The sequence below is a fragment of the Prunus persica genome, chromosome G3, assembly GCF_000346465.2.
Source record: "Prunus persica cultivar Lovell chromosome G3, Prunus_persica_NCBIv2, whole genome shotgun sequence".
Classification (NCBI taxonomy): domain Eukaryota; kingdom Viridiplantae; phylum Streptophyta; class Magnoliopsida; order Rosales; family Rosaceae; genus Prunus; species Prunus persica.
The window spans coordinates 2,441,508-2,467,690 of NC_034011.1; the positions used below are offsets into that span (position 1 = coordinate 2,441,508).

A 26,183-nucleotide genomic window follows, 5' to 3' on the forward strand; every position below is an offset into this window, starting at 1 on the left:
TATCTCGCCGCCGGCCACCACTGCCGGAATCCCTCCGCCGGCCACCACCGCCGGACTTCCGCTGCCGGCCACCTGCCACCACCACCGTTGGCCGTCATCGCCCGTCGCCGACCACCACCGTCGGACTCCCGCCGCTGGCCACCTGCCACCACCACCGTTGGCCGCCATCGCCTGCCACCGTCTGTAGATGACCAACTCCGTTGCCCTTTATTCACCTTTAAAAAAAAGATTGTGTCATTGAATGGACTCGAACCTTGACCCTCAAAGGAGGAAGGCTCACTCACAAACCACTACACCAAACTTGATTTTGTAATATTTATTCAATTATACAATATTTATATAAACAATCAATGGTTTATTAAAAATAAATATAAATATAAAGCATTTCAACACTTATTCACACAAAAACTGCAAATAAAAACAGAAACTGCAACAAAAATATAATGTAGATATCAATTATGTTAAAAAAAACAAAAACAAAAACGAAAACAGCTACAAAAACAATTGTAATTAAATGAAAACTGCAATGCAGTTTCCGGTTTCCAAAAGTCCAATTTTGAGTTCTCTTGCTCTTAGGTAGTTCTACTCTTCTCTTGCCCACCTAATTCCTCATCTAGGTAGCTTCTACTCTTTAAATTGGTGAGGTTGAAGATCAAGGAAAGAGCAAAAATCCAATTGTAATTAAATGAAAACTGCAATGCAGTTTCCAAAAGTCCAATTTTGAGTTCTCTTGCTCTTGAGTAATTCTACTCTTCTCTTGCCCACCCAATTCCTCATCTGGGTAGCCTCTACTCTTCAAATTGGTGAGATTGAAGGCCAAGTAAAGAGCAAAAATCCAATTGTAATTACAAAAACTGCAATGCAGTTTCCAAAACTGCAATGCATATTCCAAAACTGCAATGCAGTTTCTGAAACTGCAATGTAGTTTGTGCAAAACTATAATGCAGAACTTGTATAAAATTTTACTGAACTAAAGCTTAAATGGTATTGCAAACTATCATATGACAGTGATGTCATAAACAACAAGCATCTCTATCCTAAGAACCGCAATATGATCTCAAGTTTCCAGGTCGAAATTGAAAATATAGCTAGAAACAAAACAAAATTGAAATATGCATTGCTGCAAACTAAATAATTTAGATAGCAAACTCCACAAGTACAAAGAGAAGGGAATCAAATCAACACTAGCTTAACAACTCAATAACCAACAACCTATGGATTACGGGGCAAAACCTCCAATGTATCTCTACCAAGCATAAAAAAGTCACAAATAAAAGATATCATGAAAATGTAAAGTAGTTACTAGTCAAAACCCAGGCATCAAAATTCTGTAAACCAGTAAAGAATCACTGGTGAAACCCATAGATAAATGAAGGTGTCAAATAGCAGTAAACATCTAGCATGTAATAAAAAAATGCAACAAACAGAAACTTCAATGCAGTTTATGAAAAAAATATGCCCAAAAGTGAAAAGAAACCAAAAGGCAAAGCCATGATCAAAGTACTAAAACTAATTTCAAAACACATATAAGTAGATGAGCAGTTGTAATATTCCCATAGACTTGGAAAAATTATTCTAAAATCGAAATATGGAACAGGAAACTGCACTGCAGTTTCTTATCAAAAATTGCAACAACGGAACTATAATGCATTTTATGACAAAACATCTGCCCATGTTTGCATAGAAACCAAATGGCAAAGCCATAATTAAAGTACTAAAACTCATTTCAAAGCACATTTAAGTCGATGAACAATCATAATATTCCCATAGACTTGCAAAAATTATTCTAAAATAGAAATATGGAACAGGAAACTGCCCTGCAATTTCTGATCAATCTACTACAACACTAACAAAACAACAACCCAAAAACTTCATGAAAACAAGCATTGAATGACAGTTGCAAAGGAATATCCACTAATGAAACAATTGCATAATTTTCATTAACTTCAAAAAAATACCTCAGCAGCAGAAAAATTGAGCTTCACATCAAAATTTGAATAATGCAATAGAAGAAGAAGATCGAAAAATATACTGCAATTTCTAGAAAAATCAAAAGTTCTCGTATGTGCAAAGAAAACTGATGAGACCTTATATGTACAAGTAAAATAACAAATTTTAAATTTTTTAAATTTTAAAATCCATAAATTAAATAAAAATCATCCTTAGTGGCATCACTTACATCTACGTTGCATACAAAAGAAAATAGAAGATAAAAAAAATAATAAAGCAGGTACAATCATCAACAAGCAGCAATCAAGAACTTAAGAAAATACAATCATCAACTAGCAAAAAATTCTAGTAAAATAAGTACAAAAATAATATATGAAAATTTCTACTAAAAATAAATTATATATGGAAAGCATTGACAAATTAGGGATTCACCTTCTGATTTGCTTTATTTCTTCTTGCAATCATTTCATGGCTTGAAATTCCAAGTACTTTGTAATATGAGAGAGATGGTGTGGCGTGGAGTGGAGAGGATCAGAGAGAGCACACATTTTGACCTTGGCAAAGGAAAGAATAAGTTGTAAAGAGCGAAGAAACAATTTGGGCAAAGAAAAAAAATAATCAATTTGGCAAAGAAGAGAATAATCAATTTGGGAAAAGGAATGTTGAACCTTGGTTACCTGGGAGAGGAGAGCACGCCTTCTTGTTTGTTGGGAACTTGGGAGAGGAAAACAACCTGTTGGAAACTTGGGAGAGGAGACCAACGTCTTGTTAGGAACAAAAACTCTGCCTACAACCATCTTGTTTATCTTGATCTCCTGCAAAGAGAGGCCAAAGAGAGATGAGGAGGCTGTGGAGTCGGCGAGGTCGATGACCTAAACTCTCGTGAGGTTAACCTCAACTTCCAGCAGAGAGAGATTGATGAAAGAGATCTAATTTTGGTCAGGTTTTTAAACAAAAAGGGTAAAATTGTATTTTAACTTTGTAATTTAGACAGGCCAACGAATTTGGGCCTTCTCTTCGGCCTAATCCAAAATAACAATTCTTTCTTAGGTATTAAAACCCAAACAAAAATACCCAATATCTCAAATACTAATTAGTAAAGTTACTTATGTCTAATACCTAATTTTTCTTAAATAAAATCATGAACTTTCCTCTCCTTTTTTTTTTTTTTTTTTTTTGAGCGGATGTACTTTCCTCTTTTGTAATAGTTGACTGCTACTAGGATTATTCTCTAACCGTATGTAAAACTTCCTATAGTTACATCCTGTATATAATGTATTTCATACATAAATCAAATCATTGAGGAATTCAGCCAAATCTTCTCTCTTCTTTACCCTTCTACAAACTCCAATGAGATATTTTGACAGCCTGTGCGAGTATTATGTTTAATGGGGCCTCAAGCTTAAAAGTAGGATTTTAATTTCATAGTTTATTAGCCATGTGTTTTGCACCTGCAATAGCGTAAACATGATTAGCCCCATGTGGTTCTTATTACAATGTTTAACTATAGTCACGTGTTTCAAGAGCTGAATAGTATTAGCTAAAGTTGTTATAGCTTAAAATCTAAGGACCAATTTTTGTTTGGGTACTTACTGTTTCTATAGTTTTTCTAGAAATATATTAAAGTACAGATTGGGATAAAATAGTAAAAGGTTGAGAGTTAAAATCATGTGTTTATTAAGAGATTATTTTATTAATTGAGCAAACAAATTAAATATAATATGATTATATGCCTACAAAAATTGAGTAGACAATGGGTTACAAAACTACATTTGAGTGGGCTACTAAGTTTTTATAGGATGAATAACATTAAAATATATGTAATATATTTTAATTTGATAAAAAAGCTACCTATACCTAGTTCCGCCCATGTTCAAGTAGACAAAGTGATCTTCACACACTTTAATCCTTGACCAAATATACTTATGACTAGTCAACTGTCAGACATGAATCACCACAAACAAGAACATACACAGGGCATATTAATATGTACCTGCAAGCCAAGAGAATTACTAGTGACAACCTAAGCACTCAGAAGGACCCGTCAATCTATGCATCCTTTGTGCTAGCAACAGCTATGGTGAAAATGTGTGAAGGCTTCATAATTAAGTAAACACCAAACAACAGAAAATGATGACTAGTCAACCGCAAGAACACAAACCCAGAAATACATGAACATTATGCGATGACTAGTCAACTGTCAAGAATATAAACCTAGAAAATTACAGAGATGCAAACCATAAATTGTTCACCCAAAAACCCACCATTGGGAAAAATTGGGAGTCATCAATAGACTAGGCAATCCACTAAGCAAAAAGATTCTTACAAATAAATACTAGAGCAAGCTCAACAAATCCTAAGTCTATTTAGGAAGATGAGCTATACCTCCTTTGTGCAATTTTTGACTTTTATCAAAATTCCAAATTTATTTCCCTTATCCAAACATACCACAAGAGTTATCATTTTCGAAATTGTGTAAAAAATATATTGATGATGTGATGATGTGATAATGTAAAATATTTGTTTGTCAGCTTTATGCATATTATTATTATTATTATTATTATTATTATTCCTTACGAAAAAACGATGATGTTCTTAATTATTGTTTTTGATTTACAGACAATGATCGTTTTAATTTTTAACTTGTTTTGGATTTAATTTTTAATTCAGGTGCCCCTATAAATATGAAGTGAAGCTAGATGAGGTGAAGATGCAATTAGTTAATAGACAGATATGGCAAATATAAGGTATATCCAAATCTTGGTCTTTGCCTTGTGTTCAAGCCTTCTCATTATCACAACCCAAAGCCATGGCCATTCTGGGTTGCCAAAAAGACATGCACCTCTTTTCATACTTGGGGATTCAGTCTTTGAGGCTGGAAATAATAACTACTTTAACACTACAGCCCGGGCAAATTATAAGCCATATGGTGAAACCTACTTTAAGTACCCAACTGGGAGATTTTCTGATGGTCGTCAAGTTCCAGATTTTATTGGTAAGATATGAATCTTTTTATTTTTTAAATTTATATTTTTATAAAGATATATAAAGATATATATATGAAATATGACTAGACATTACTTTATATTGTTGCAGCTCAGTATGCAAAGTTGCCACTGATTCCACCATATCTACAGCCCGATTTGCATGATCTTTCATATGGTGTCAACTTTGCATCTGCAGGATCTGGTGCTTTGGATGGAACTCGCCAAGGATCGGTATGTGACATATTTGTTTCACGGTTACGACTATTGACATAATGTGATTCACTAACCAACTTCTTGAAAACTATATGATCTCCTGTCCATATGGAAATGGTTACTTACTATTTTTCATATAAAATACATCAACTACTTCTCTTTTAGATGGAAATCATCGCTTTGAACCTTGTTTCAGGTGATAAGCCTTAAAACTCAACTGTCAAATTTCAAGATCGTCAGGAAGTCGTTGAGGAAAAAACTAGGCGATGAAAAAGCCAAATCTCTGCTATCAAGAGCTGTTTACTTTTTTAATACTGGAAGCAACGATTACCTTTTCGCATTCGACACAGACCCAACTGTGCTCGGATCCTACTCTCAACAGGAATATGTAGACCTGGTGATAGGCAACATGACTGCAGTGGTCGAAGTAATGAAATCTTAGCACTTCAAAAAAAAATGAAAAGAAAATCCTTTTATGCATATTACTAATAAACATTATTAATTTCGATGTCTTGTTTTAGGGAATCTATAAAAGAGGAGGAAGAAATTTTGCGTTGCTTGACCTCTGGCCTATGGCTTGTCTTCCATACGGAAGAGGAACACTTCAAAAAAAAGGTGCTTGCTTTGACACAATTACACCATACGTGACACTACACAACAAAGGACTTGCCAATGCCCTACAAAAGCTGGAGAAGAAACTCGAGGGATTCAGATACTCATTCATCAGTTCTAATGAGTTTCTGACAAAAAGAATGAACAACCCTTCTAAATATGGTATTAATTCCTTCGTTATACATGGTTTTGATGTCATTAATTATGTTAATTACTATTTATTTAAGCGACCATGTTTTTGTTTTGTGATAAAATTTTTGGAAAATTGTAAGGTTTCGTGGAAGGAAAGGTGGCATGCTGTGGAAGTGGTCCATATGGAGGAATTTTTAACTGTGGAGGAATGAAGATTTCAAAAAAGTATAATTTATGCAAGAATGTTAGTGAATATGTCTTCTTTGATTCTTCTCATCCAACCGAGAGGGTCTATGAACAGTTTGCCAAGAAAATATGGAGTGGAAATTCCATCACTGCGCCTTACAATCTGAAAGCACTATTTGAAAATTAGCTGAGGGGATGATCCGATGGTCAATTAGCAAATAATTTGTACTTTTTGAAAGAGAGACAACAACTCATATGTCAAGCTTTGTCTCAAAATAAGATGCAGCCTTTGTATTGAATATTATAATTGTATGGTGGTGGAAGGAGAGCCAACAAATAAACATTATTTCATATGGTAACGTTTTGTTAACTTTGTCTCAAAAGGTGCAGAGCCTTATGGATGGGCCTGTCACCTGTGAGCGTCTTTGCGACATATCTAGATGGGCACCATGCTTTTGGTTTAGGAGAGATTCTGGAGATAGCAAATTATTATCTCTAGCTAATAATGCAATAATATGTGGGATAACTTTTTTACTTGTCATTGTGTTATTGATCTTTGGTACAAATTTTTTTTTTCCATGCGTATCAAGTGCACCTCAACTCTATGCAATAACGCAGAATTTAACACAAATAATTGTCTAAACTACTCTAAATTAATTTGAGAGATTCGAACTTAAGTGCAAAATGGTTGGCTCACTGCACTGGCCACTGGCATTACCCCACGAGACCACATCTGCTATATATATCTTCAATTTTAAAAGAATGAAGGACATAAGCTAAATACAAACACATAGAATGCAATGAAAAAGAAAAGTTCTTTGAATCAAATCTGAATAATTGTAATCAATCCCAAAATAGCATTAATTAGTCCTTGCACTTCCCACATCAAATCCAATCGAGATCTTTTGACAGAGGTGGAGGATTCTTTTTGATGGAAGCAACAAGCTTGAAAGTATAGGATTTTAATTCCATAGTTTATTAGCCTTTTTTATTTTTTTATTTTTTATTTTTGGTTCTCTCAACAACGTGGCTGTGGATCTCATCACAGTATTTAATTAGCCATGTGTTCCAGCAGGTCGTTATTGTAAACCTGATTAATTAGTATTTATATGGACTTATCATTTTGGACATCAGAAGTTGTGATCATAATGTAAAATATTCGTTTGCTTTTCGTATATTATTATTCCTTACAGAAAACGACGATTTATGCACATTTTGATCCTTTAAATTTTTTTAAACGGGAGATATAGTAGTTGTTTACTTGTTTTGGGCGGCAAATTTTATTTTATGCTCTGCCTTGAGATGCCCCTATAAATATCAACTGAAGCTAGATGAGGTGAAGATGCATCTAATCTAATAGATAGAAATGGCAAATATCCAAGTCTTTGTCTTTGCCTTGTGTACAAGCCTTCTCATTATCACAACCCAAAGCCATGGCCATTCTGGGTTGCCAAAAACACATGCACCCCTTTTCGTATTTGGGGATTCTGTCTTTGAGGTTGGAAATAATAACTACTTTAATACTAGTTGGCAGGCAAATTATTCGCCATATGGTGAAACTTTCTTTAAGTACCCAACTGGGAGATTTTCTGATGGTCGTCAAGTTCCAGATTTTATTGGTACGTAGAAAATTTGATATGAGTGTTTTTTTATATACATATCTGAAATATTACTAGACAAATTTATTGTTGCATTGCAGCTGAGTATGCGAAGTTGCCATTGATTCCACCATATCTACAGCCCGACAATCATGAATTTTCATATGGTATCAACTTTGCATCTGCTGGAGCTGGTGCTATGGTTGAAACTCGCCAAGGCGCGGTATGTGAAGTGTTTTTGCAAGAACCTGGGTGCATCTTAAGTTAAAGTTGTCGAAAAGACAGGTTTTCTGGGTTAGTTGAGCGATTTGAGTTTAATATTTAGGGTTCACGGTATTGCTAATTGACACATAAGTCTACCGAGCACATAATGCGATTCGCTAATGTGTCGTACTGACTTCTTGAAAATTATGATCTCCTGTCCATACGAAAATGGTTACTTATTAGGTTTACATCAACTATTTCTCTCTATGATGTAAATAATCACTTTGAACCAACCTTGTTTCAGGTGATAGGCCTTCCTTCTCAACTGTCAAATTTCAAGATCGTTAGGAAGTCCTTGAGGAAGAAACTGGGCAATGAAGAAGCCAAATCTCTGCTATCAAGAGCTGTTTACTTTTTTAGTATTGGAAGCAACGATTACATTTTCCCGTTCGACACGGACCCAAGTGTGCTTGGATCCTACTCTCATCAGGAATATGTGGACCTGGTGATAGGCAACATAACTTCAGTGGTCAAAGTAAATTCTTAGTCCTTGAAAAGACACCCCCCCAAAAAAATAAATAAATAAAATCCTTTTTATGCATATTAATTACTAATTAACATTAGTTTCGATGTCTTGTGTTAGGGAATCTATAAGAAAGGAGGAAGAAATTTTGCGTTGCTTAACCTCTGGCCTATTGCTTGTCTTCCATACGCAAGAGCACTTAAAACGGAAAAAAAAGGTGCTTGCTTTGATGAGTTTACACCATTTGTGAAACTACACAACAAAGCACTTGCCAAAGCCCTACAGAAGCTGGAGAAGAAACTCAAGGGATTCAGATACTCAATCTCCGATTTTAACGAATTTTTGACACAGAGAATGAACCACCCATCTAAATATGGTATTAATTCCATCTATATATGCTTTGTTTTCTTAATGATCTTATTAATTATACATGGTTTTGATATCATTATACTAAAGCAACTATGTTTTTGTTTTGTGATAAATTGTTGGAAAATTGTAAGGTTTCGTGGAAGGGGAGGCGGCATGCTGTGGAAGTGGTGTATATGGAGGAATTTATAACTGTGGAGGAAAGAGGATTGCCAAAGAGTATAATTTATGCAAGAATGTTAGTGAATATGTCTTCTATGACTCTGCTCATCCAACCGACAGGGTCTACGAACAGTTTGCCAAGCAAATATGGAGTGGAAATTCCATCACCGCGCCTTACAATCTGAAAGCACTATTTGAAACTTAGCTAAGTAAGATTATTGTAAATGCACAGATGATCTGATGCCCAATATAAATTTGTACTTTTTGATCCAAGCCACGGATTTTTTTTCTCTTTGATCTTAAATTTTTGTGAGAGTTATAATAAGAATGTTAAAGTGTACCTTTTGTGAGTATTGAAAATAAGGAATAATTTCCACACAAAAAATTTATACCCTTGAATGAAGATATATATATTTGAGCATTTTCACTTGTATACTGTCAACTTCATGGGTTCTGACAATGTTGAACCAGGTTGATATCATATTAACTGCAAGATTGTAAACCTGATTAGTATTTATTGTCTTGTTTTGCCAAATGGTTATTATTTTAGGTTTGCTCAACCAGGCTGTTTGTGGATCATGACAGTATTTTATTAGCCATGTTCAACCAGAAACCGGGATGTCATTATGTCATAGTTTATTAGCCATGTGTGTTTAGAACGGAGGGAGAAATTATGAAAAAGGATGTCATCACATACACTGGCAGATGCAGAAATTTTTTAGCGGAGATGCAATACAGAGAGTGAAAGGACCCACCCCGAATTTTCCAAAGCCCGAGGTGAATCCTGTGAAAATTCCCGACATCACCCCGATGTCGGGCCCACTTCTAAAGTTATACCCTTTTTTCCAAAATGGAATAAGGGTACGAGACTTTCTGCCGAAATTTCGACAGAGTCTCCCCTGTAAATTGAACATTTCCCAAAATTACAACTTGCATAAAAATACATTTAATATCCACAACTGGCAGCATGCACAATATAATTTCATGCAATTCACATAAACGGCCTTCGGCCTTCCAATAATTCTCAACTACCAAGCATGTTAGCAAATCAATTCATGCCTTAAACAAGGCAACCGATAAATTCAAATATAAATTACGACTACTAAATCTCAACATACATCATCTAACTTTTTCAATTTCAACATACGAGGTTTTAACCTCCTAACACAATCACATCTATGTCCGCGGCTGCACCTAATAACCTTAGGCTGCCTACGTACCCTCCCTGAGGGATCAAACCACACGTAGTTCTTCCTTAAAACCCAATTCCACACATAAGCAATATCTTATTTCATTTCTCTGTATTTCACATAATCGCCGGTACTACCAACGCCACGTATGAGGCCTGTCAACACGCCGGATAACCTACGCCACGTGCGACCATACAATACTATCACAATATCTCCTCATACGCCAGTACAACCAACGCCACGTAGGGGCCTGTCTCAACACGCCGGATAACCTACGCCACGTGCGACCATACTATACTATCACAATATCTCCCCATACGCTGGTACAACCAACGCTACGTATGGGGCCTGTCAACACGTCGGATAACCTACGCCACGTGCGACCATACCATACTATCATAATATTTTCCCATATGCCGATACAACCAACGTCACGTATGGGGCTTGTCTTAACGCCGGATAACCTACGCCACGCGAGACCTGAACATCATATCACAATATCTCCCCATACACCGGTACAACCAACGCCACGTATGAGATCTGTCGACACGCCGGATAACCTACGCCACGTGCGACCCCAACATACTATCACAAGATCTCCCCATACGCCGGTACAACCAACGCCACGTATGGGGTCTGTCTACACACTAGATAATCTACTCCACGTGGGACCTAACTTTCACAGGGTGGTACTTGTAGTGTAACCAAAATCCAGGGAAGTACCTATGATAGTACGTATAACACTTCAAACTGACATTCTAGACACCTTTTATACTTTTACAAACGTATATAAATATATAATTTACTTCTAATATTGTGTAAACCTCAACAATAGTCTAGCACCCGATAATTCCCCTGGGAAGGTGAGATTACTCCGGGAGACTCACGGTCAACCAAGGGTCAAACTACCCTAACCCTGGTCGAACGGGCCCATGGGACCCACGACCTCCAAATTCCGATCCGAAAGTTCCTATGGGTTCTACGAGGGATAGGACACTCGTCCTGCAAGTTTGGTCCAGATCGGACGGTCAGATCGCTCACGATCGCACGATCTGACAGTTATTATAAAACATAAACTTTAAATTATTAAATCGGAACATTTGGGGCTCCGATTCACAATCCTTGAATTCCTACATGATCTTAGAAATACTTAGATTAACATATATTAAATTTGAGACCATCCAACGGTCCTAACCTATAGAACCCGAATGACATGCAATAGGCGATATCCGTTCGATAGTCAAACGATGTCCGAATTGAGATCTGCAAAATCCTACGCACTCATGATAGCCTAAGGATCTCATCGAGACACAGTGCAACTTCACTACCCCCGCCCACGCGCCGCTACACCCGCCGGCAGCGCTGGGTGCCCAGAGCGATTATGCATCACCGGAAAATCTCAAAACCACGGCTCCAAACTCCTACCCTAGGCATAACACCCTATTTGGAGCCATTTTTGTTCTTGGACCTACCCCAAAAACTGACCGAAAGTGGACGGAATCGCAATCCCAAAATCGACCGAATTTCAATTCGAAAATCGAATTACCTACGCTAAGAATCAATCGAATCCTACACAACAAGCAGCTAGAGCATGAAGAATGGATGAATTTCCATACCTTGATTGCCAAGCAAAATCAAGCAAAAAATCTCATTTTTCTGGCGGCTGGAGCGGGCGGGGGGATGTTCAGGCGAGGGGCTGGGTCGTGACGCCGAGGCCAAGCAGATCCTTTTTGGCATCGGTCTTGTCCGCAGCCGCTGCCGGTGGCTGGAGATTCGAGGAGAGAGAGAGAGAGAGAGAGAGAGAGAGAGAGAGAGAGAGAGAGAGAGAGAGAGAGAGAGAGAGAGAGAGAAATCTGATTTTTTTATAAAAATTCCATTTTGAAATAATTACGATTGTGCCACTGGGTTTCTTTTGACCATATCTCTCTCGTTACAACTTCGATTCGAGCCCACTATGTGTCTACGAACTCATCTCAGTACAACCTATCCAAAAATACTAGTCACTGCCCCAAACTCTCTCTAGGTAAGAAAATGACCAAAATATCCCTATCCTAAGGGTAAATTTGTAATTTTACTTAAATAATTTAAATAACGGGTTAAATTTGGAGTCGGGGTGTTACATAGAGAGCTAAATAAGAATGCTTTAGGCCCCATTCTCTGCCCTCATAGTTTTGTTTATGGGAACTCACGAGTAACTTCCCAGTGGGTCACCCATATTGGGATTGCTCTAGCTCCAACTCGCTTAACTTTGGAGTTCCAATGACTCCGAAGTCAATGAGCTCCCAAAAGGTCTCGTGCTAGATGGAGGCGGGCATGTACATATAAGGCACATCACCATTTCTCCGTTGGTTGATGTGGGATGTTACAATCGAACCCCCTTAGGGGCCCGACGTCCTCATTGGCACACTCGCACCACATTACATAGTGGCTTTGATACCAAATTGTCACATCGCGGGATCGGATCTGCCGTAGCATGATGTTGTCTCCTTTGGCCCCCCTCTCTGCTCTCATGGTTTTGTTTTTGAGAACTCGCGAGCAACTTCCCAGTAGGTCAACCCATCTTGGGATTGCTCTAGCCCCAACTCGCTTAACTTTGGAGTTCTCATGACTCCAAAACCAATGAGCTTCCAAAAGGCCTCATGCTAGATGGAGGCGGGTATGTACATATAAAGCACATCACTCATTCCCGGTTGGTCGATGTGGGATGTTACAACATATATAGTGAATGGGCTTGTATGCCTCCTAGAATTATATGGTTTTGTGTCCCTTAAGATGTGAACAAACATTGACTTAAGAGTCAGAGTATTTTCTTGCAGGGTACCTGCCTTTTTCCTCATTGGTGGCAAATGATGAATAGGAGAACTCTCTAGTCAAATGTTTGGTGGCCTAAAAACAACATAGATTGCCAATGGGTTCCCACCACAGTGGTGATGGATTCCCCCTCCCCCTATGGTACTCAAGATAGAACCCCAGTGGTGTTTCTTTCTTCCAAAGTAACCAAAAAAAAAAAATATGGATTGGAATATGTCTAATCCTACTAGGGCCAAATGTACTTAGTAGGATTATGAATCCTAACAAAATGTTGGGATTAAGTTGGATTGGATTATATCTAATCCTTCTAAGCCATGTAATAGCACATTTCAATTATCCAACCCTTTAATCATGTGTAGTACCAAACACATCATTTGATTAGTGTTATCATTTCCAGTCAATTGTAATCCAATTAATCCAATCCAATTTTACCTCATATCCAACCCCAGTCACCAAAAATAATCCTAGACACCAAGGATTTTATACTATATGTATTAAAAAGGTTGAGAAAAAGGCGAGCGGCAGGGGCATCTTCAACCCCTAGGGGAAGTTTTATTTCATAGTTTATGAGCCATGGGTTCGGCAACTGCAATAATGTAAAGCGTGATTAGTATGTCTTTTATTTTTTAGCAAGGGTTTCTACTATATTTTAGTATTTTTGATTGACGTATTGGTTGAGAATCTATTCTATTGCCATTCGTGTATGGACAAGAAACTTTAACACAATCTATTTTTTAGCTAGGGTTTCTACTAAATTCCAGGGTCACAGCTGTTCTGACTAAGCCCAATATGTGCAATAAAGTTTCAGCCATCTATAAAGCTAAACATGATACAATACAAAGCATAACAGAACTACGAGCTAGAATGGCAGCTATCAGGTTTCAAATCTATATCTTGGCTTTCTGTGCAGGCCTTGTTATTCAAAGCAGCTGCTGCAATGGCCATTCTGGGCTTCAGAAAAAACGTGCAGCCCTGTTCGTCTTTGGTGATTCACTATATGATGCCGGAAATAATAACTACATAAACACTACCACTGATTTCCAGGCAAGTTGGTTTCCATATGGCGAAACATTCTTCAGGTACCCAACTGGTAGATTTTCTGATGGGCGTACTATCCCAGATTTCATTGGTAAGAATAATTCTGGGAGTTCTATTGTTATTTTCAACATCACACTTGTTTCAGTCATTTCTTGAAAGTTGAAACAACTTAATTTAGTGCTAACTCAAAGCCACTGATAATACAAACACATTACATTCATGTTGCAGCTGAGTATGCTAAGTTGCCATTTATACCAGTATATTTACAACCAGGGCTCAACGACTATACTTATGGGGTGAACTTTGCTTCTGGTGGAGCTGGTGCTCTAGTTGAAACCTATCAAGGATCTGTATATGTTCTGGCTTATCATATATTTTCCATTATTAAGACGTTTAGTTACAGTTGCAGCATCTGAATATGTATTTTCATCGTGTGAGTAATTCGTGTGCTTGTCCATTAGCAAGACTTGTTTGTGTGATCTCTTTTTTTTTTTTTTTTTTTTTTTTCTTTCAGGTGATGGACCTTAAAACTCAAATGAGTCAATTCAAGAAGGTGGAGAAGCAGTTGAGACAGAAACTAGGTCATGCAGAAGCCTACACATTGGTATCCGAAGCTGTCTACATAATCAACATTGGAAACAATGATTATGTTTCCCCATTAGCAACCAATACCAGCCATGAAGAATATGTTGACTGGGTTATTGGCAACCTGACAAGTTGGATAGAAGTAATAATCATAACTTTTATTTTGGATAAGTAACTTCATCCAAAATTATGAATCCGGAAAGATCTTTTGGATGAGTAACTTGATATACATTTTGTCAGGATATATACCAGAAAGGAGGAAGGAAATTTGCACTTTCAAGCTTGGCACCTTTCGCTTCTATGCCACTCATGAGAACAACTCAACCAGCAGGATCCACCGCAGGCCCTTCCAGGAAAGAAGTTGCAGCACTTGTGAAACTACACAATAGAGTACTTGCTAAAGTCCTCCTAAAGTTGAAAAAAGAGCTCCAAGGATTTAAATACTCAAAGCTTAATCTCTACACTTACCTAAAGGAAAGAATTAATCATCCATTAAAATATGGTATGCATAGCCATGGCATGATGGCACCTTCTCTCTCCTCTGAGTTATAGTCTCTTTTTAATGTTCCTTTTGTTTTTATTGTGTTGTAAAGGTTTCAAGGAAGGAAAGATGGCGTGCTGTGGCTCTGGTGCATACAGAGGAATTTATTCCTGTGGAGGGAAGAGAAGTGTGACTGAGTATCTGTTATGTGACAATGCTACTGAGTTCGTCTTCTTTGACTGTGCCCATCCAACTGAAAGGGTTAACAAGCAATTGTCCAAGTTATGGTGGAGCAATAACTTGAAGGAGCTATTTGAAGTTTAGACAAAATGTGGCTCGATACTTTCATAAGCAATTGCAGACCCAATTTCTGTTTCGAAATAAATTAAAAGTTTGATATGTTACCCGTTATTTAAGTATTCGTAACTTTCTCAGAGATGTTTTTGCTTTTTCCGAAATTAATAAAGCCTGTAAGACATGAAGAATAAATACTAATAAAGCCGGTAAGCAAATTGTTAGAGTTATTGTCTTGTTTTGACAAATGGTTATTATTTTAGGTTTGTTAAACTATTTGTTTGTGTTCAGAAAGGAAGGATAAATTATGAAAATAAGGATGCCATCATATATATATGGGGCCAATCAACATAAAAATAATAATTACCATTTATTAAGTAATATAATGTATGAAGATTATTAAAATATTTAATTATTCACTAAAGAAATAATAATTAAAACATAATTACAAATGAAAGTAAGTAAATAAGGCTAAGATATTATTTAATTAATAAAAAAGAAAATTCTAAAAAGGATATTTTAAGCGTATAATAGAGTATAGCAGCGGCTATACTCTATAAATAGAATATTTTAGCAGTATAGCCGATCGGCTATACTATAGATTTTAACCGTACCACCGGGCGGCTATAGTCTTTAAATAGAATAATATAAAAGTATAGCCCCGCGGCTATACTCTATAAATAGAATATTTCAAACGTATAGCCGCTCGGCTATACCCTTTGAATAGCATAATTTTCATTTCTCTTTTCTAATTACTTTATTAAGTAGTTATGTTTTAATTACTATTTACTTAGTGAATAACTAGTATTTAAATATTTTATTAAATAAAAAAATTAAAAATAATAATTACTGTTTATTAAGTAATATAAATTATGTAGTTAATTAAAATATTTAATTATTCACTACAAAAATAATAAATTAAAACATAATTACAAATGAAAATAATTAAATAAGGCTAAGATATTATTTATTTACTAAAAAGAAATTTTAAAATAAAAATTTGTTGGACCTAAAGATACTAAACTTATATTTTTTTATTTTTTTAAATCTTTTGCCACGAAGTTTCATCGGCACAGGTCTATCCTGGCGAAATTTTCCCAATTAGACATCTACCGACGACATTTTGTCGGCTAGGAAATTTCGTCGGGAGAGTTTTTTTTAATTTTATTTTAAAATTATAAATTTTTTAAACATATAAAATTAGTTTCTTTACTTTTATTTTTTGGCCAACTTCTTTAAATATATGCAATTACGTGAATCCAAGTCTCGAACCAAAAACCCAAGCTTCCGAAATTGTTCCAAAACCTTTCTCAAGCCTCGAACCTTAACCATAAGCTTACTAAGGAGTAGGTACTTTCTCTTCTTTTCTAATGTGGGGCTCAAGTTCATGTATTTCAATCAAATTCCAACAAGCAGTTGATATTATTGAATCGCGTTGTGACTCAAAGTAAACTTGTCTTCTTTTTCACACATACATAACGCATGAAATTTTTTAATACTAATTTCTTCTTTTTCCGATGATTTGTTACAGTTCATGTACAACTTTGTGCTAAAATATTAAAACTATGAGAGAATATTTGTTTGTGGGAATTTTTTGTGTATTCTTCTCCTTGTAGGAGGTCATATTTATAATACAACGAAACCTGAATGTGAAGTAAATAAAAAATTCCTAAATCTATTTGCAGTAGGAAATCAGGAATTAAAGTAAATCAATTACAATTATAATAGGAATTCTTGGTGTGTAAGGAAAGTAAGTCAATATCCACAAGTCACGCCAACACTCCCCCTCACGTTGGTGCATAGATGTCGCCAATGCCCAACTGATCTAGTGAATTGTGGAATGCTTTACTGAAAATCGCATTTGTCAAAATATCCGCCAATGGATCCTCGGATTTCACAAAATGCGCAATCTGGTCCATGTGTCGGGGTCGTTAGTCGAGAAGTCATAATCTGTGCAGCGGAAGATGCATATGATACAGTTGAGTAGGAATTGGGATCGGAATATGAGCCTGAGTCGAGGCCGGAGTCAGAGTTGAAATCGGGATCAGGGTCTAAATCAGAGCCAAATTCGGGGTTGGGGTCATCATCAGAGTGGGGGTCGGGGTCGTCTTCGGAGTTGGGGTCGGGGTCGGGGTCGAGGTCGTCTTCGGAGTCGGGGTCGGGGTCGTCTTCGGAGTCAGGGTCGGGGTCGTTGTCGTCATAGTCAGAGTCGGGGTCGGGGTCGTCAAAAGAGGATCCTGATTCTGGATTAGGTTCGGGGTAAAAGTCTGCATCTATAGGAGCGGAGCCATCTGGGCACTCAACTCAACGATGGTTGGTGGAGAATGAGAGAATGAGTCGGTGGTGCTACCTCTATGAGGGTTGAAAAAATCATCAACCCCCATAACACTAAATAAAATAATCTCTATTACAATAGGACAAAATATAATTGGTAAGTAACCAAAATTCTAATGAAATAAGGACTCGCCAACACTCCCCCTCAAGTTGGGCAAAGATATTTCGCAGGCCCAACTTGACAAGCGAGTCACAGGACACCATACTTGAGAAACACCAATTGTAGAGAAGATCTTTTAGTCAACCACGAGTGAAACAAGTGACAAACTAAAACAAAGTTCACAGCGGAAATACAAGAGCAAACCCTAAAAAATAGGGCACATAGCAAAACACAGAAACCCTGTGAGCACGGGTGTAGATAAGGCAGAACACAGAAACCCTGTGAGCACGGCAGTAGGTAAGGCAGAACACAGAAACTGTGTGAGCACAGCAATTGATAAGGCAGAACACAGAAACCCTGTGAGCACGGCAATAGGTAAGGCAGAACACCGAAACCCCATGAGCACGGCAGTGGCAACAATAAATTCTTCCATATAAACTTTAGCTAATTCACTCAGACACAACTTCTCTTCAATCTTCCTCTCCCCTTGAAGAGAAGGGGTCGTCGGAGTCAAGAAATAAGCAACATCTTCATGGAAATATGTCAAGGTAATTGGGATAGGTCAATAAACATATCCCTTTCACTCCTCCTCCCCCCCCCCCCCCCCTTCAAGGGGGGAGAAGAGCACTTAAATTTCAAGAAGAACACAAGCACAGGTCCCTAGATCGAACTAGGCTCTGATACCATGCTAAAATATTAAAACTATGAGAGAATATTTGTTTGTGGGAATTTTCTGTGTATTCTTCTCCTTGTAGGAGGTCATATTTATAATACAACGAAACCTGAATGGGAAGTAAATAATAAATTCCTAAATCTATTTGCAGTAGGAAATCAGGAATTAAAGTAAATCAATTACAATTATAATAGGAATTCTTGGTGTGTAAGGAAAGTAAGTCAATATCCACAAGTCACGCCAACACTTTGTTCTTTGGATTATGAATCCGGAAAGATCTTTTGGATGAGTAACTACATATGCATTTTGTCAGGACATATACTGGGAAGGAGGAAGGAAATTTGCACTTTCAAGCTTGGCACCTCTTGCTTCTGTCCCAAGCAGAAGAGCAATTCAAGCACGATACACAGGCCCTTCCAAGAAAGAAGTTGCAGCACTTGTGAAACTACACAACAGGGTACTTGCCAAAGTCCTCCTAAAGCTGAAAAAAGAGCTCCCATGACTGAAATACTCAAACCTTAATTTCTACACTTACCTAAAAGAAAGAATTAATCATCCATCAAATTATGGTATACTTTCTGTTATTTGGTTTTTTCATACCCTGATAAGTCATGTCACCTTTCTAATGTTCCTTTTGTTTTTATTGTGTTGTAAAGGTTTCAGGAAGGAAAGACGGCGTGCTGTGGCTCTGGTGCATACCGAGGACTTTAATTTGGTGTAATTACATGTGCTGCTGTGCATGCTATATACATGGTGAATAAGCAAATTACTTTTACTTTTGGCTTGAATATTCGTCCTTCATTATTGTTTTCAATCACTTTACGTATGTGGTTAGCGCAGCAACTGTATAGACATTTCAAAGTCTGTGGGCCCTCTGTATGACTCCAAGAAACTTCATTGTACTACACAAATTTCCGATGGTTTCTTTTTCCACAAGCAAATCAACAAGACCTATATATAGGCGTGAAACACAAGAGAAGGTTATACAAAGCAAACCAGAACTAGAATGGCAAGTTCAAGGCTTCATATATTCATCCTGGCTTTCTGTGCAAGCCTTCTTTTTCCAAGCAACTGTAGCCATGGCGATTCCGGGCTTCAGGAGAAACGTGCAGCGTTGTTCATCTTTGGTGATTCACTATTTGATGTTGGAAATAATAACTACATTAATACTACCATTAGCTTTAAGGCAAATAACTGGCCATATGGAGAAACCTTCTTCAAGTACCCCACCGGTAGAGCTTCCGATGGCCGTCTAATCCCTGATTTCATTGGTAAGATGTTGTAAACAATACTAAAAGTTTTATATATGTTCTTCAACGCTAGTGATCATGCACATCTCTGATTGCTCAATTTTCCATTAATGATGCAGCTAAGTATGCAAAGTTGCCATTCATACCACCATATTTACAACCTGGCTTCAACAACTATACTTATGGGGTGAACTTTGCATCTGCTGGGGGTGGTGCTCTATCTGAAACTCATCAAGGATTTGTATGGGATCCTCCTTATATATCAGAATTTTGATTTTAGGTTTGAAAAAGCATGTTGCATTGTCCATATATGGGGCTGTAGAAGGTGTGAAACCAAAGTTGAGGGCACCCTTTGGAAGCCATGACTTGCTGACTTGATCAATCTCTTCTGAGGAGGGAATCATTGTCGCAATGTTAAATTCTAAATGAAAAACCATACATTCTGTTTGGTGGACTCTGCCCCAAAACAGAGACTTCAAAATGTGTACATTTTATCTTAAAATATTGTACATGTAATGAAGCAACTTCATGTATAAATTATATATTCTCTATCTCTTTATTAGCATAACTATATATTTCTTGTTTTCAGGTGAAAGACCTTAAAACTCAAGTGAGTTATTTCAAGAATGTCGAGAAGCAGTTAAGGCACAAACTAGGTGATGCCGGAGCCTACACATTTCTATCAGAAGCTGTTTACTTGATTAGCATTGGAATCAATGATTATTATACCCCATTCCTAACAAATTCAAGTTTGTTTGCGTCCCACTCACATGAAGAATATGTTGGCATGGTGGTTGGCAACCTGACAGATGTGATCAAAGTAAATACATTTATGTCTACTTTCTCAAGAATATACAACACGCATGATTCGTTAATATTCTTCTTCTTTCTAAATTTCGGATGAGTTACTTCATACACATTATTTCAGGAAATATACAAGAAAGGAGGAAGGAAATTCGGGTTTGCAAATGGGGTTCCTCTCGGTTGTATACCTTCCATGAGAATACTTAAACAAGAAAACATAGGTGCCTGCTCTGAAGAAGTTACAGCACTAGTGAAACTACACAGCAGAGTAGTTGCTAAAGGCCTCCTAAAGCTGAAGAGCCAGCTGCATGGATTCAGATATTCAAATGCAAACTTCTACACTCCCTTAACTGATACAATTAATAACCCATCAAAATATGGTATATATAGACAGAGAACCTCCTCCTTTAGTTTTGGCTTCTCTTATTCGTTTTAATGTTCCTTTTGTTATTGTTGTTATGCTGTTAAGGTTTCAAGGAAGGAAAGATGGCATGCTGTGGCTCTGGTCCATACAGAGGAATTATGAGCTGTGGTGGGAAGAGAGGTTCAGAGTTTCAGTTATGTGACAATGTTACTGAATATGTCTTTTTTGACTCTAGCCACCCAACAGAAAGGGTTTACCAGCAAATATCCAAGTTATGGTGGAGTGGAAGTCCCAATGTGACTAAGACGAGCAATAATCTAAAGGAGCTGTTTGAAGTTTAGTTTCATAAGCAATTCTGCATTTTGCAGACAATTTCTGTTTCAAAATAAATTGAACTTTGATGCATCATCTTTGTAAATAAGTATTCGAAACTTAATATACGTATTTGATGCTTTATGTAATATAAATCTTGGCACCAAAATAAATGAAGAAAAAGTTGTACTAAATCCTGTAAGTCAGAACTAAGTGCCTATACTTTAGTAGGCCAATAGACATTAAGCAAATGATGAAGGGGGTCTTTTCCATATTCTGTTTTCAGGTGATTTTTTTAATGTTCCATAGAGGTCAAGATCATCATGAATGGGGGAATTTAGAAACTTTAGGGCGTGTTTGATAGGGATGACTATACTAGACTAGCAAAATGCCTACATTTCATGTGCATTCAAGGCATAATATGGATATGTTGCCTAACTTGGGGGAAGAATAGGGACTATCTATGAGAGGTTGATGACTAAAACTTATCCCCCCTAATCCCCTTGAAAATGGTAGGATCCTGAGGGATAAGTTTTAGTCATCAACCTCTTATGATAGTCCTCCTTCATCCTCCGAGTTAGACAACAATATCTATATTATGCCTTGATTGCACATGAAATGTAGCCACTTTACTAGTCTAGTCTAGTCTGATCTTTCAAAAAAAACGAGGCCTAAAATACCAAAACTATTGCCTACACTAGCCAAAACTAACAATACCAACAACACTAGCCTTTGTGAAGAATTACAACTCAATTAATGTATGTTTGGAAACCAAGAAAAAGAGAGAAAACCAAGTGAAGCAGGGTTCAATTTCTTGCTTTTATTAACCCAAACAAAGACGTACATCAGATTCAGTTATATAGACTACAGGTTAACCACAACTAGCTTAACAGATCTCAATCTCTAACCATGAACTAACTCTGGTTTAGTTAGTTGAATTACATTGACTTTGACTTCTAGAAGCATTGGCTGCTTTTCATGAGAAGATTCTTTGGAGGAAGGCTGCTGATGAAACTGAAATTGCAAATTTTCCATTTATTGACTTTTAGTTCCCAAACTTTGCTGCAGCTATTTTTTTTCATTGGATTATGAATGGTCAACTTAGCAAAAGTTTCTACTGTATAATCTATTATTTTGTGATGTGATGTGATCGAAGCTAATAATAGCTGAAAACGTCTTATCCAAGTTGATAATAAAGAAAAAAATTTCTGACTGTATCAATGTATCATGCTAAGCATCAACCTACTCTCATTTGTGTCATCTTTTTCCTTTTTAGTTGACTTTCCTTGTCTTTTCTTTATGTTATCTGGACCAGGAAGTAATTTCCTTATTAAATTGAATTGAAACAGAGAAAAAGATGATATAATGCAAAGTTATACAGAACATACTGGAATGGCATCTTTCAGGTTTCAAATCTATATATTGGCTGTCTGTGCAGGCCTTGTTATTCAAAGCAGCTGCAATGGCCATTCTGGGCTTCAGAAAAAACATGTAGCCCTGTTCATCTTTGGTGATTCACTCTATGATCCTGGAAATAATAACTACATAAATACCACAAAAGATTTCCAGGCAAATTGGTTGCCATATGGTGAAACATTCTTCAGGTACCCAACTGGTAGATTTTCTGATGGGCGTTTAATCCCAGATTTCATTGGTAAGAACCATCTTGTGAGTAATATTGTTTCTTTCAGTCATTTCTTCAAACACCTTTGCTTTTAACTGACAGCAACTGATAATACAAACACATGATACAACTAACTATTAAATTTACATTCATGTTTCAGCTGAGTATGCCAAGTTGCCAATTATACCAGCGTATTTACAACCTGGGTTGAAAGACTATACTTATGGGGTGAACTTTGCTTCTGGTGGAGCTGGTGCTCTAGTTGAAAGCCATCAAGGATTTGTATATGCTCTGGCTTATTATATGTTTTACCTTGTTAAGACTTCTAGTTACAGTTGCAGCATCTCAATATGTATTTTCGGTAATTCGTGTGCTTTTCGTTAGCATGATTTGATTATGTGATCTGTTGTTTTCAGGTGATAGACCTTAAAACTCAACGAAGTCAATTCAAGAAGGTGGAGAAGCAGTTGAGGCAGAAACTAGGTGAAGCAGAAGCCTACACATTGCTGTCCAAAGCTGTCTACTTAATCAGCATTGGAAGCAATGACTATTCTATCCCATTAGCAACCAATACCAGCCATGACGAATATGTTGGCTGGGTTATTGGCAACCTGACAAGTTGGATCAAAGTGATCTTATCTTCTTTTTCACACATACATATCACGCGAAATTTTTTAATTCGAGTTTCTTCTTTTTTCTATAACTTGTTACAATTTGTGTACAACTTTGTGTCTTCTGATTATGAATCCGGAAAGATCTTTTGGAGGAGTGATTTGATATACATTTTGTCAGGATGTATACAAGAAAGGAGGCAGGAAATTTGGATTTTCAAGCTTGGCCCCTCTTGCTTCTGTGCCAAGCATGAGAGTGATTCAACCAGGAAACACAGGCCCTTCCGGGGAAGAAGTTACAGCACTTGTGAAACTACACAATAGACTACTTTCCAAAGTCCTCACAAAGCTGAAGAAAGAGCTCCAAGGATTCAAATACTCAAAGCTTAATCTCTACACTTACGCTAAAGAAAGAATTAATCATCCATCAAAATATGGTATGCATAGCCATGACACCTTCTCCGTTACGTTATAGTTTCTCTTATTTGGTTTTGTCATAAGCTGATAATTCATGTCTCCTTTTTAATTTTCTTTTTCGTTATTACTGTGCCGACTCGTAAAGGTTTCAAGGAAGGAAAGGCGGCGTGCTGTGGCTCTGGCCCATACGGAGGAATTTATACCTGTGGAGGGAAGAGAGGTGTGACTGAGTATGAGTTATGTGGCAATGTTACTGAGTATGTCTTTTTTGACTCTGTCCATCCAACTGAAAGGGTTTACGAGCAAGTGTCCAAGTTATGGTGGGGACAAAACTTGAAGGAGCTCTTTGAAGTTTAGGCAAAATATGGCCTGATAGTTTCATAAGAAATTGAGCAATTTGTCGACACAATTTCCGTTTCGAAGCAAATTAAAAGTTTGATGGAGCCATGGGCACATGGGCAAGTCTCCAAGTTAAGGTGGAGCCATACTCCCAATGTCCCAGGGCCTTCTTTTAATTTGAAAGAGCTACTTGAAGTTCAGAAACCTATGGATTTGTTAGTTTCAATAAGCAAGCACCTGTGAATTTGCACAGACAATCTCAGTTTAAAAATAAATTAAGGTTTGATATATCATCTTTGTATTAATGTATTCACAACTCAAAAATAGATGTGATAGATGTTTTCTGCACTCCAATTCTTGAGACCAAAAGAACCAAAGATTAAATTCTACTCAATCCTGTAAGGGATCCTATGGGGGGAAGATAGAAGCAAAGCCAAGAACTAGGTGCTCTGTTAAGTAGGGCAATCGATCGACGTTATGCAAATGGTGAAGGTGGTCTATTTTGGTTGCTTGTTTCTCAATTTGCTTTGTTATATTTCCCTAGTTCCGGAGAATTGCAGGCGATTCTACTGATGTGTACAATATTCCATAGAGGTTAAGGTCAAAATGAGCGAAGGAAAGTAATAATTTTGGAAAATGACCTGGTTAATTACATTTAAAAGTTGTTATTTGCTTTTTTAGAGGTTCTAGTGCTTTTTTAGAAGTTTTACAGGATCATCTTAGAAACCAGCTCTTCTCTCAATTTAAAGAGGTTACAATGTTTTAAACATACAGAACTGAAACAGAGGAGAAGATTGCTGGTTTGATTGTTAGTCCTTCAAACATTATTTTCAATCATGTTTACATATATGTGGTTAGCCTTCTATTATGGAATTACAACACACTAAGAAGGACATCAAACATACTCAAAAACATACTCAATTATGGAAAGCCTTCTATGTCGATGGGCCATTCTTAATCAACGTCTCACCTTTACCTGCTTAGATATCAATACAAAAAGAAATCAATCATCAGAAAATATCTCAACTTCAAAACAACTGGAGAAAATCTGAGATGTGTTTTATATGGATTGCTAAAATTTCAGAAAAGCTGGTGACCTGGTGTTCCGCAAGAAACATTGACTAATCTCACAACCTCTCAAATTGGAGTACATATGCATCGTAGTAATGATTTCATTCAAGAACAACTTTTGCGCCAAGAGCTTTGAGCTTCTCTATTAGTTGCTCTCCTTCTTCCTTTGATAATCCTTTCTTTAGCACAGATGGCGCCTTCTCCACTAAGTCCTTTGCTTCCTTGCGGCCTAAGTCAGTGAAGCTCCTTACCTCCTTGATCAGTTTATTTTAGAAGCTGCCTCAAATGACTCCAATTTCAATTCGAAGACAGTCTTTTCTGGTTTCTTCTCCTCTTTAGCTGCTGCTGGTCCCTTCAATGCCAATCCTAATCCAGCAGCTCCTGGCTTCATGACTCCTACAATTGGTGGTTCCTTCATTCCCTTTTTTGTGAAGATGAAGGAGTAGAGCATCAACAAGCATCTCAAAGTATTTGGATGCATTTGCTATGTGCACACATTCCAAAGGAGAAAAGACACAAGCTAGAAGAAAAATATGAAGTTGGTATATTCCTGGGATACAGTAACCAATCTAAAGGATATCGAGTCTACAATCCCATAACGAAGAAGTTCATGATAAGCTGAGATATTGAGTTTGATGAATCAACATCATGGAATTGGGAGGAAGAAAAAGTTGAAAGAAAAAGTCTTACTATAACACAACCGTGCAGAGAGAAAACTAAAGAAACTCCAGGTATGACTCCTCCACCTACAACAACTTGTCCATCTATACAACATGAAGTTTCTCCAGAACCACAACAAAGAACTAGATCACTCCAAGATATATATGAAACTTGCAACTTCATAACTATAGAACCAGAAAGTTTTGAAGTTGCAGTAAAAGAAGAAATCTGGAGAAACTCTATGGAAGAAGAAATCAAAACATTTGAGAAAAACAAAATGTGGGAGCTCGTT

At 37.1% G+C, this 26,183-nt stretch overlaps 5 protein-coding genes and 1 long non-coding RNA gene across 6 annotated transcripts; 5 read left to right on the forward strand and 1 right to left on the reverse strand.

Moving 5' to 3' along the window:
• On the reverse strand, positions 7-2,869 carry LOC109948185. Its single transcript, XR_002270789.1, has 3 exons — positions 2,628-2,869; positions 2,383-2,504; positions 7-215 (listed from the first exon to the last, which is right to left on the reverse strand). It is a non-coding gene; the product is annotated as an uncharacterized LOC109948185 (long non-coding RNA).
• On the forward strand, positions 4,684-6,616 carry LOC18784493 (GDSL esterase/lipase 2). The gene is made up of 5 exons (XM_007214782.2): positions 4,684-4,945; positions 5,047-5,168; positions 5,347-5,577; positions 5,672-5,924; positions 6,035-6,616. Exons 1-5 carry the CDS (start codon positions 4,684-4,686, stop codon positions 6,265-6,267), a joined length of 1,101 nt encoding a protein of 366 aa, XP_007214844.1. The 3' UTR covers positions 6,268-6,616.
• LOC18781570 (GDSL esterase/lipase 2) lies at positions 7,418-9,357 on the forward strand. The gene is made up of 5 exons (XM_007216469.2): positions 7,418-7,699; positions 7,780-7,901; positions 8,187-8,417; positions 8,526-8,781; positions 8,906-9,357. Exons 1-5 carry the CDS (start codon positions 7,447-7,449, stop codon positions 9,136-9,138), a joined length of 1,095 nt encoding a protein of 364 aa, XP_007216531.1. The 5' UTR covers positions 7,418-7,446; the 3' UTR covers positions 9,139-9,357.
• Positions 13,799-15,580, forward strand: LOC18783178 (GDSL esterase/lipase 2). The gene is made up of 5 exons (XM_007217428.2): positions 13,799-14,063; positions 14,201-14,322; positions 14,487-14,699; positions 14,798-15,059; positions 15,151-15,580. Exons 1-5 carry the CDS (start codon positions 13,799-13,801, stop codon positions 15,360-15,362), a joined length of 1,074 nt encoding a protein of 357 aa, XP_007217490.1. The 3' UTR covers positions 15,363-15,580.
• On the forward strand, positions 19,442-21,371 carry LOC18784123 (GDSL esterase/lipase 2). Its single transcript, XM_007216541.2, has 5 exons — positions 19,442-19,710; positions 19,809-19,930; positions 20,279-20,509; positions 20,618-20,873; positions 20,963-21,371. The coding sequence occupies exons 1-5, from the start codon at positions 19,446-19,448 to the stop codon at positions 21,196-21,198; spliced, it is 1,110 nt and encodes a 369-aa protein (XP_007216603.1). The 5' UTR covers positions 19,442-19,445; the 3' UTR covers positions 21,199-21,371.
• Positions 22,528-24,514, forward strand: LOC18783249 (GDSL esterase/lipase 1). The gene is made up of 5 exons (XM_020559620.1): positions 22,528-22,823; positions 22,954-23,075; positions 23,210-23,422; positions 23,586-23,841; positions 23,967-24,514. The coding sequence occupies exons 1-5, from the start codon at positions 22,535-22,537 to the stop codon at positions 24,176-24,178; spliced, it is 1,092 nt and encodes a 363-aa protein (XP_020415209.1). The 5' UTR covers positions 22,528-22,534; the 3' UTR covers positions 24,179-24,514.

What these genes read in the sequence shown, in the direction of transcription:
- LOC18784493 (XM_007214782.2), top strand. Translation starts at nt 4,684, where the DNA reads ATGGCAAATATAAGGTATATCCAAATCTTGGTCTTTGCCTTGTGTTCA. An exon ending in TCAAGTTCCAGATTTTATTG is followed by an intron (nt 4,946 to 5,046) that starts GTAAGATATGAA and finishes ATATTGTTGCAG; the next exon opens with CTCAGTATGCAAAGTTGCCA. An exon ending in ACATGACTGCAGTGGTCGAA is followed by an intron (nt 5,578 to 5,671) that starts GTAATGAAATCT and finishes GTCTTGTTTTAG; the next exon opens with GGAATCTATAAAAGAGGAGG.
- LOC18781570 (XM_007216469.2), top strand. Translation starts at nt 7,447, where the DNA reads ATGGCAAATATCCAAGTCTTTGTCTTTGCCTTGTGTACAAGCCTTCTC. An exon ending in TCAAGTTCCAGATTTTATTG is followed by an intron (nt 7,700 to 7,779) that starts GTACGTAGAAAA and finishes GTTGCATTGCAG; the next exon opens with CTGAGTATGCGAAGTTGCCA. An exon ending in TTGAAACTCGCCAAGGCGCG is followed by an intron (nt 7,902 to 8,186) that starts GTATGTGAAGTG and finishes ACCTTGTTTCAG; the next exon opens with GTGATAGGCCTTCCTTCTCA.
- LOC18783178 (XM_007217428.2), top strand. Translation starts at nt 13,799, where the DNA reads ATGGCAGCTATCAGGTTTCAAATCTATATCTTGGCTTTCTGTGCAGGC. An exon ending in TACTATCCCAGATTTCATTG is followed by an intron (nt 14,064 to 14,200) that starts GTAAGAATAATT and finishes TTCATGTTGCAG; the next exon opens with CTGAGTATGCTAAGTTGCCA. An exon ending in ACCTGACAAGTTGGATAGAA is followed by an intron (nt 14,700 to 14,797) that starts GTAATAATCATA and finishes ACATTTTGTCAG; the next exon opens with GATATATACCAGAAAGGAGG.
- LOC18784123 (XM_007216541.2), top strand. Translation starts at nt 19,446, where the DNA reads ATGGCAAGTTCAAGGCTTCATATATTCATCCTGGCTTTCTGTGCAAGC. An exon ending in TCTAATCCCTGATTTCATTG is followed by an intron (nt 19,711 to 19,808) that starts GTAAGATGTTGT and finishes TTAATGATGCAG; the next exon opens with CTAAGTATGCAAAGTTGCCA. An exon ending in ACCTGACAGATGTGATCAAA is followed by an intron (nt 20,510 to 20,617) that starts GTAAATACATTT and finishes ACATTATTTCAG; the next exon opens with GAAATATACAAGAAAGGAGG.
- LOC18783249 (XM_020559620.1), top strand. Translation starts at nt 22,535, where the DNA reads ATGCAAAGTTATACAGAACATACTGGAATGGCATCTTTCAGGTTTCAA. An exon ending in ACCTGACAAGTTGGATCAAA is followed by an intron (nt 23,423 to 23,585) that starts GTGATCTTATCT and finishes ACATTTTGTCAG; the next exon opens with GATGTATACAAGAAAGGAGG. An exon ending in TAATCATCCATCAAAATATG is followed by an intron (nt 23,842 to 23,966) that starts GTATGCATAGCC and finishes CGACTCGTAAAG; the next exon opens with GTTTCAAGGAAGGAAAGGCG.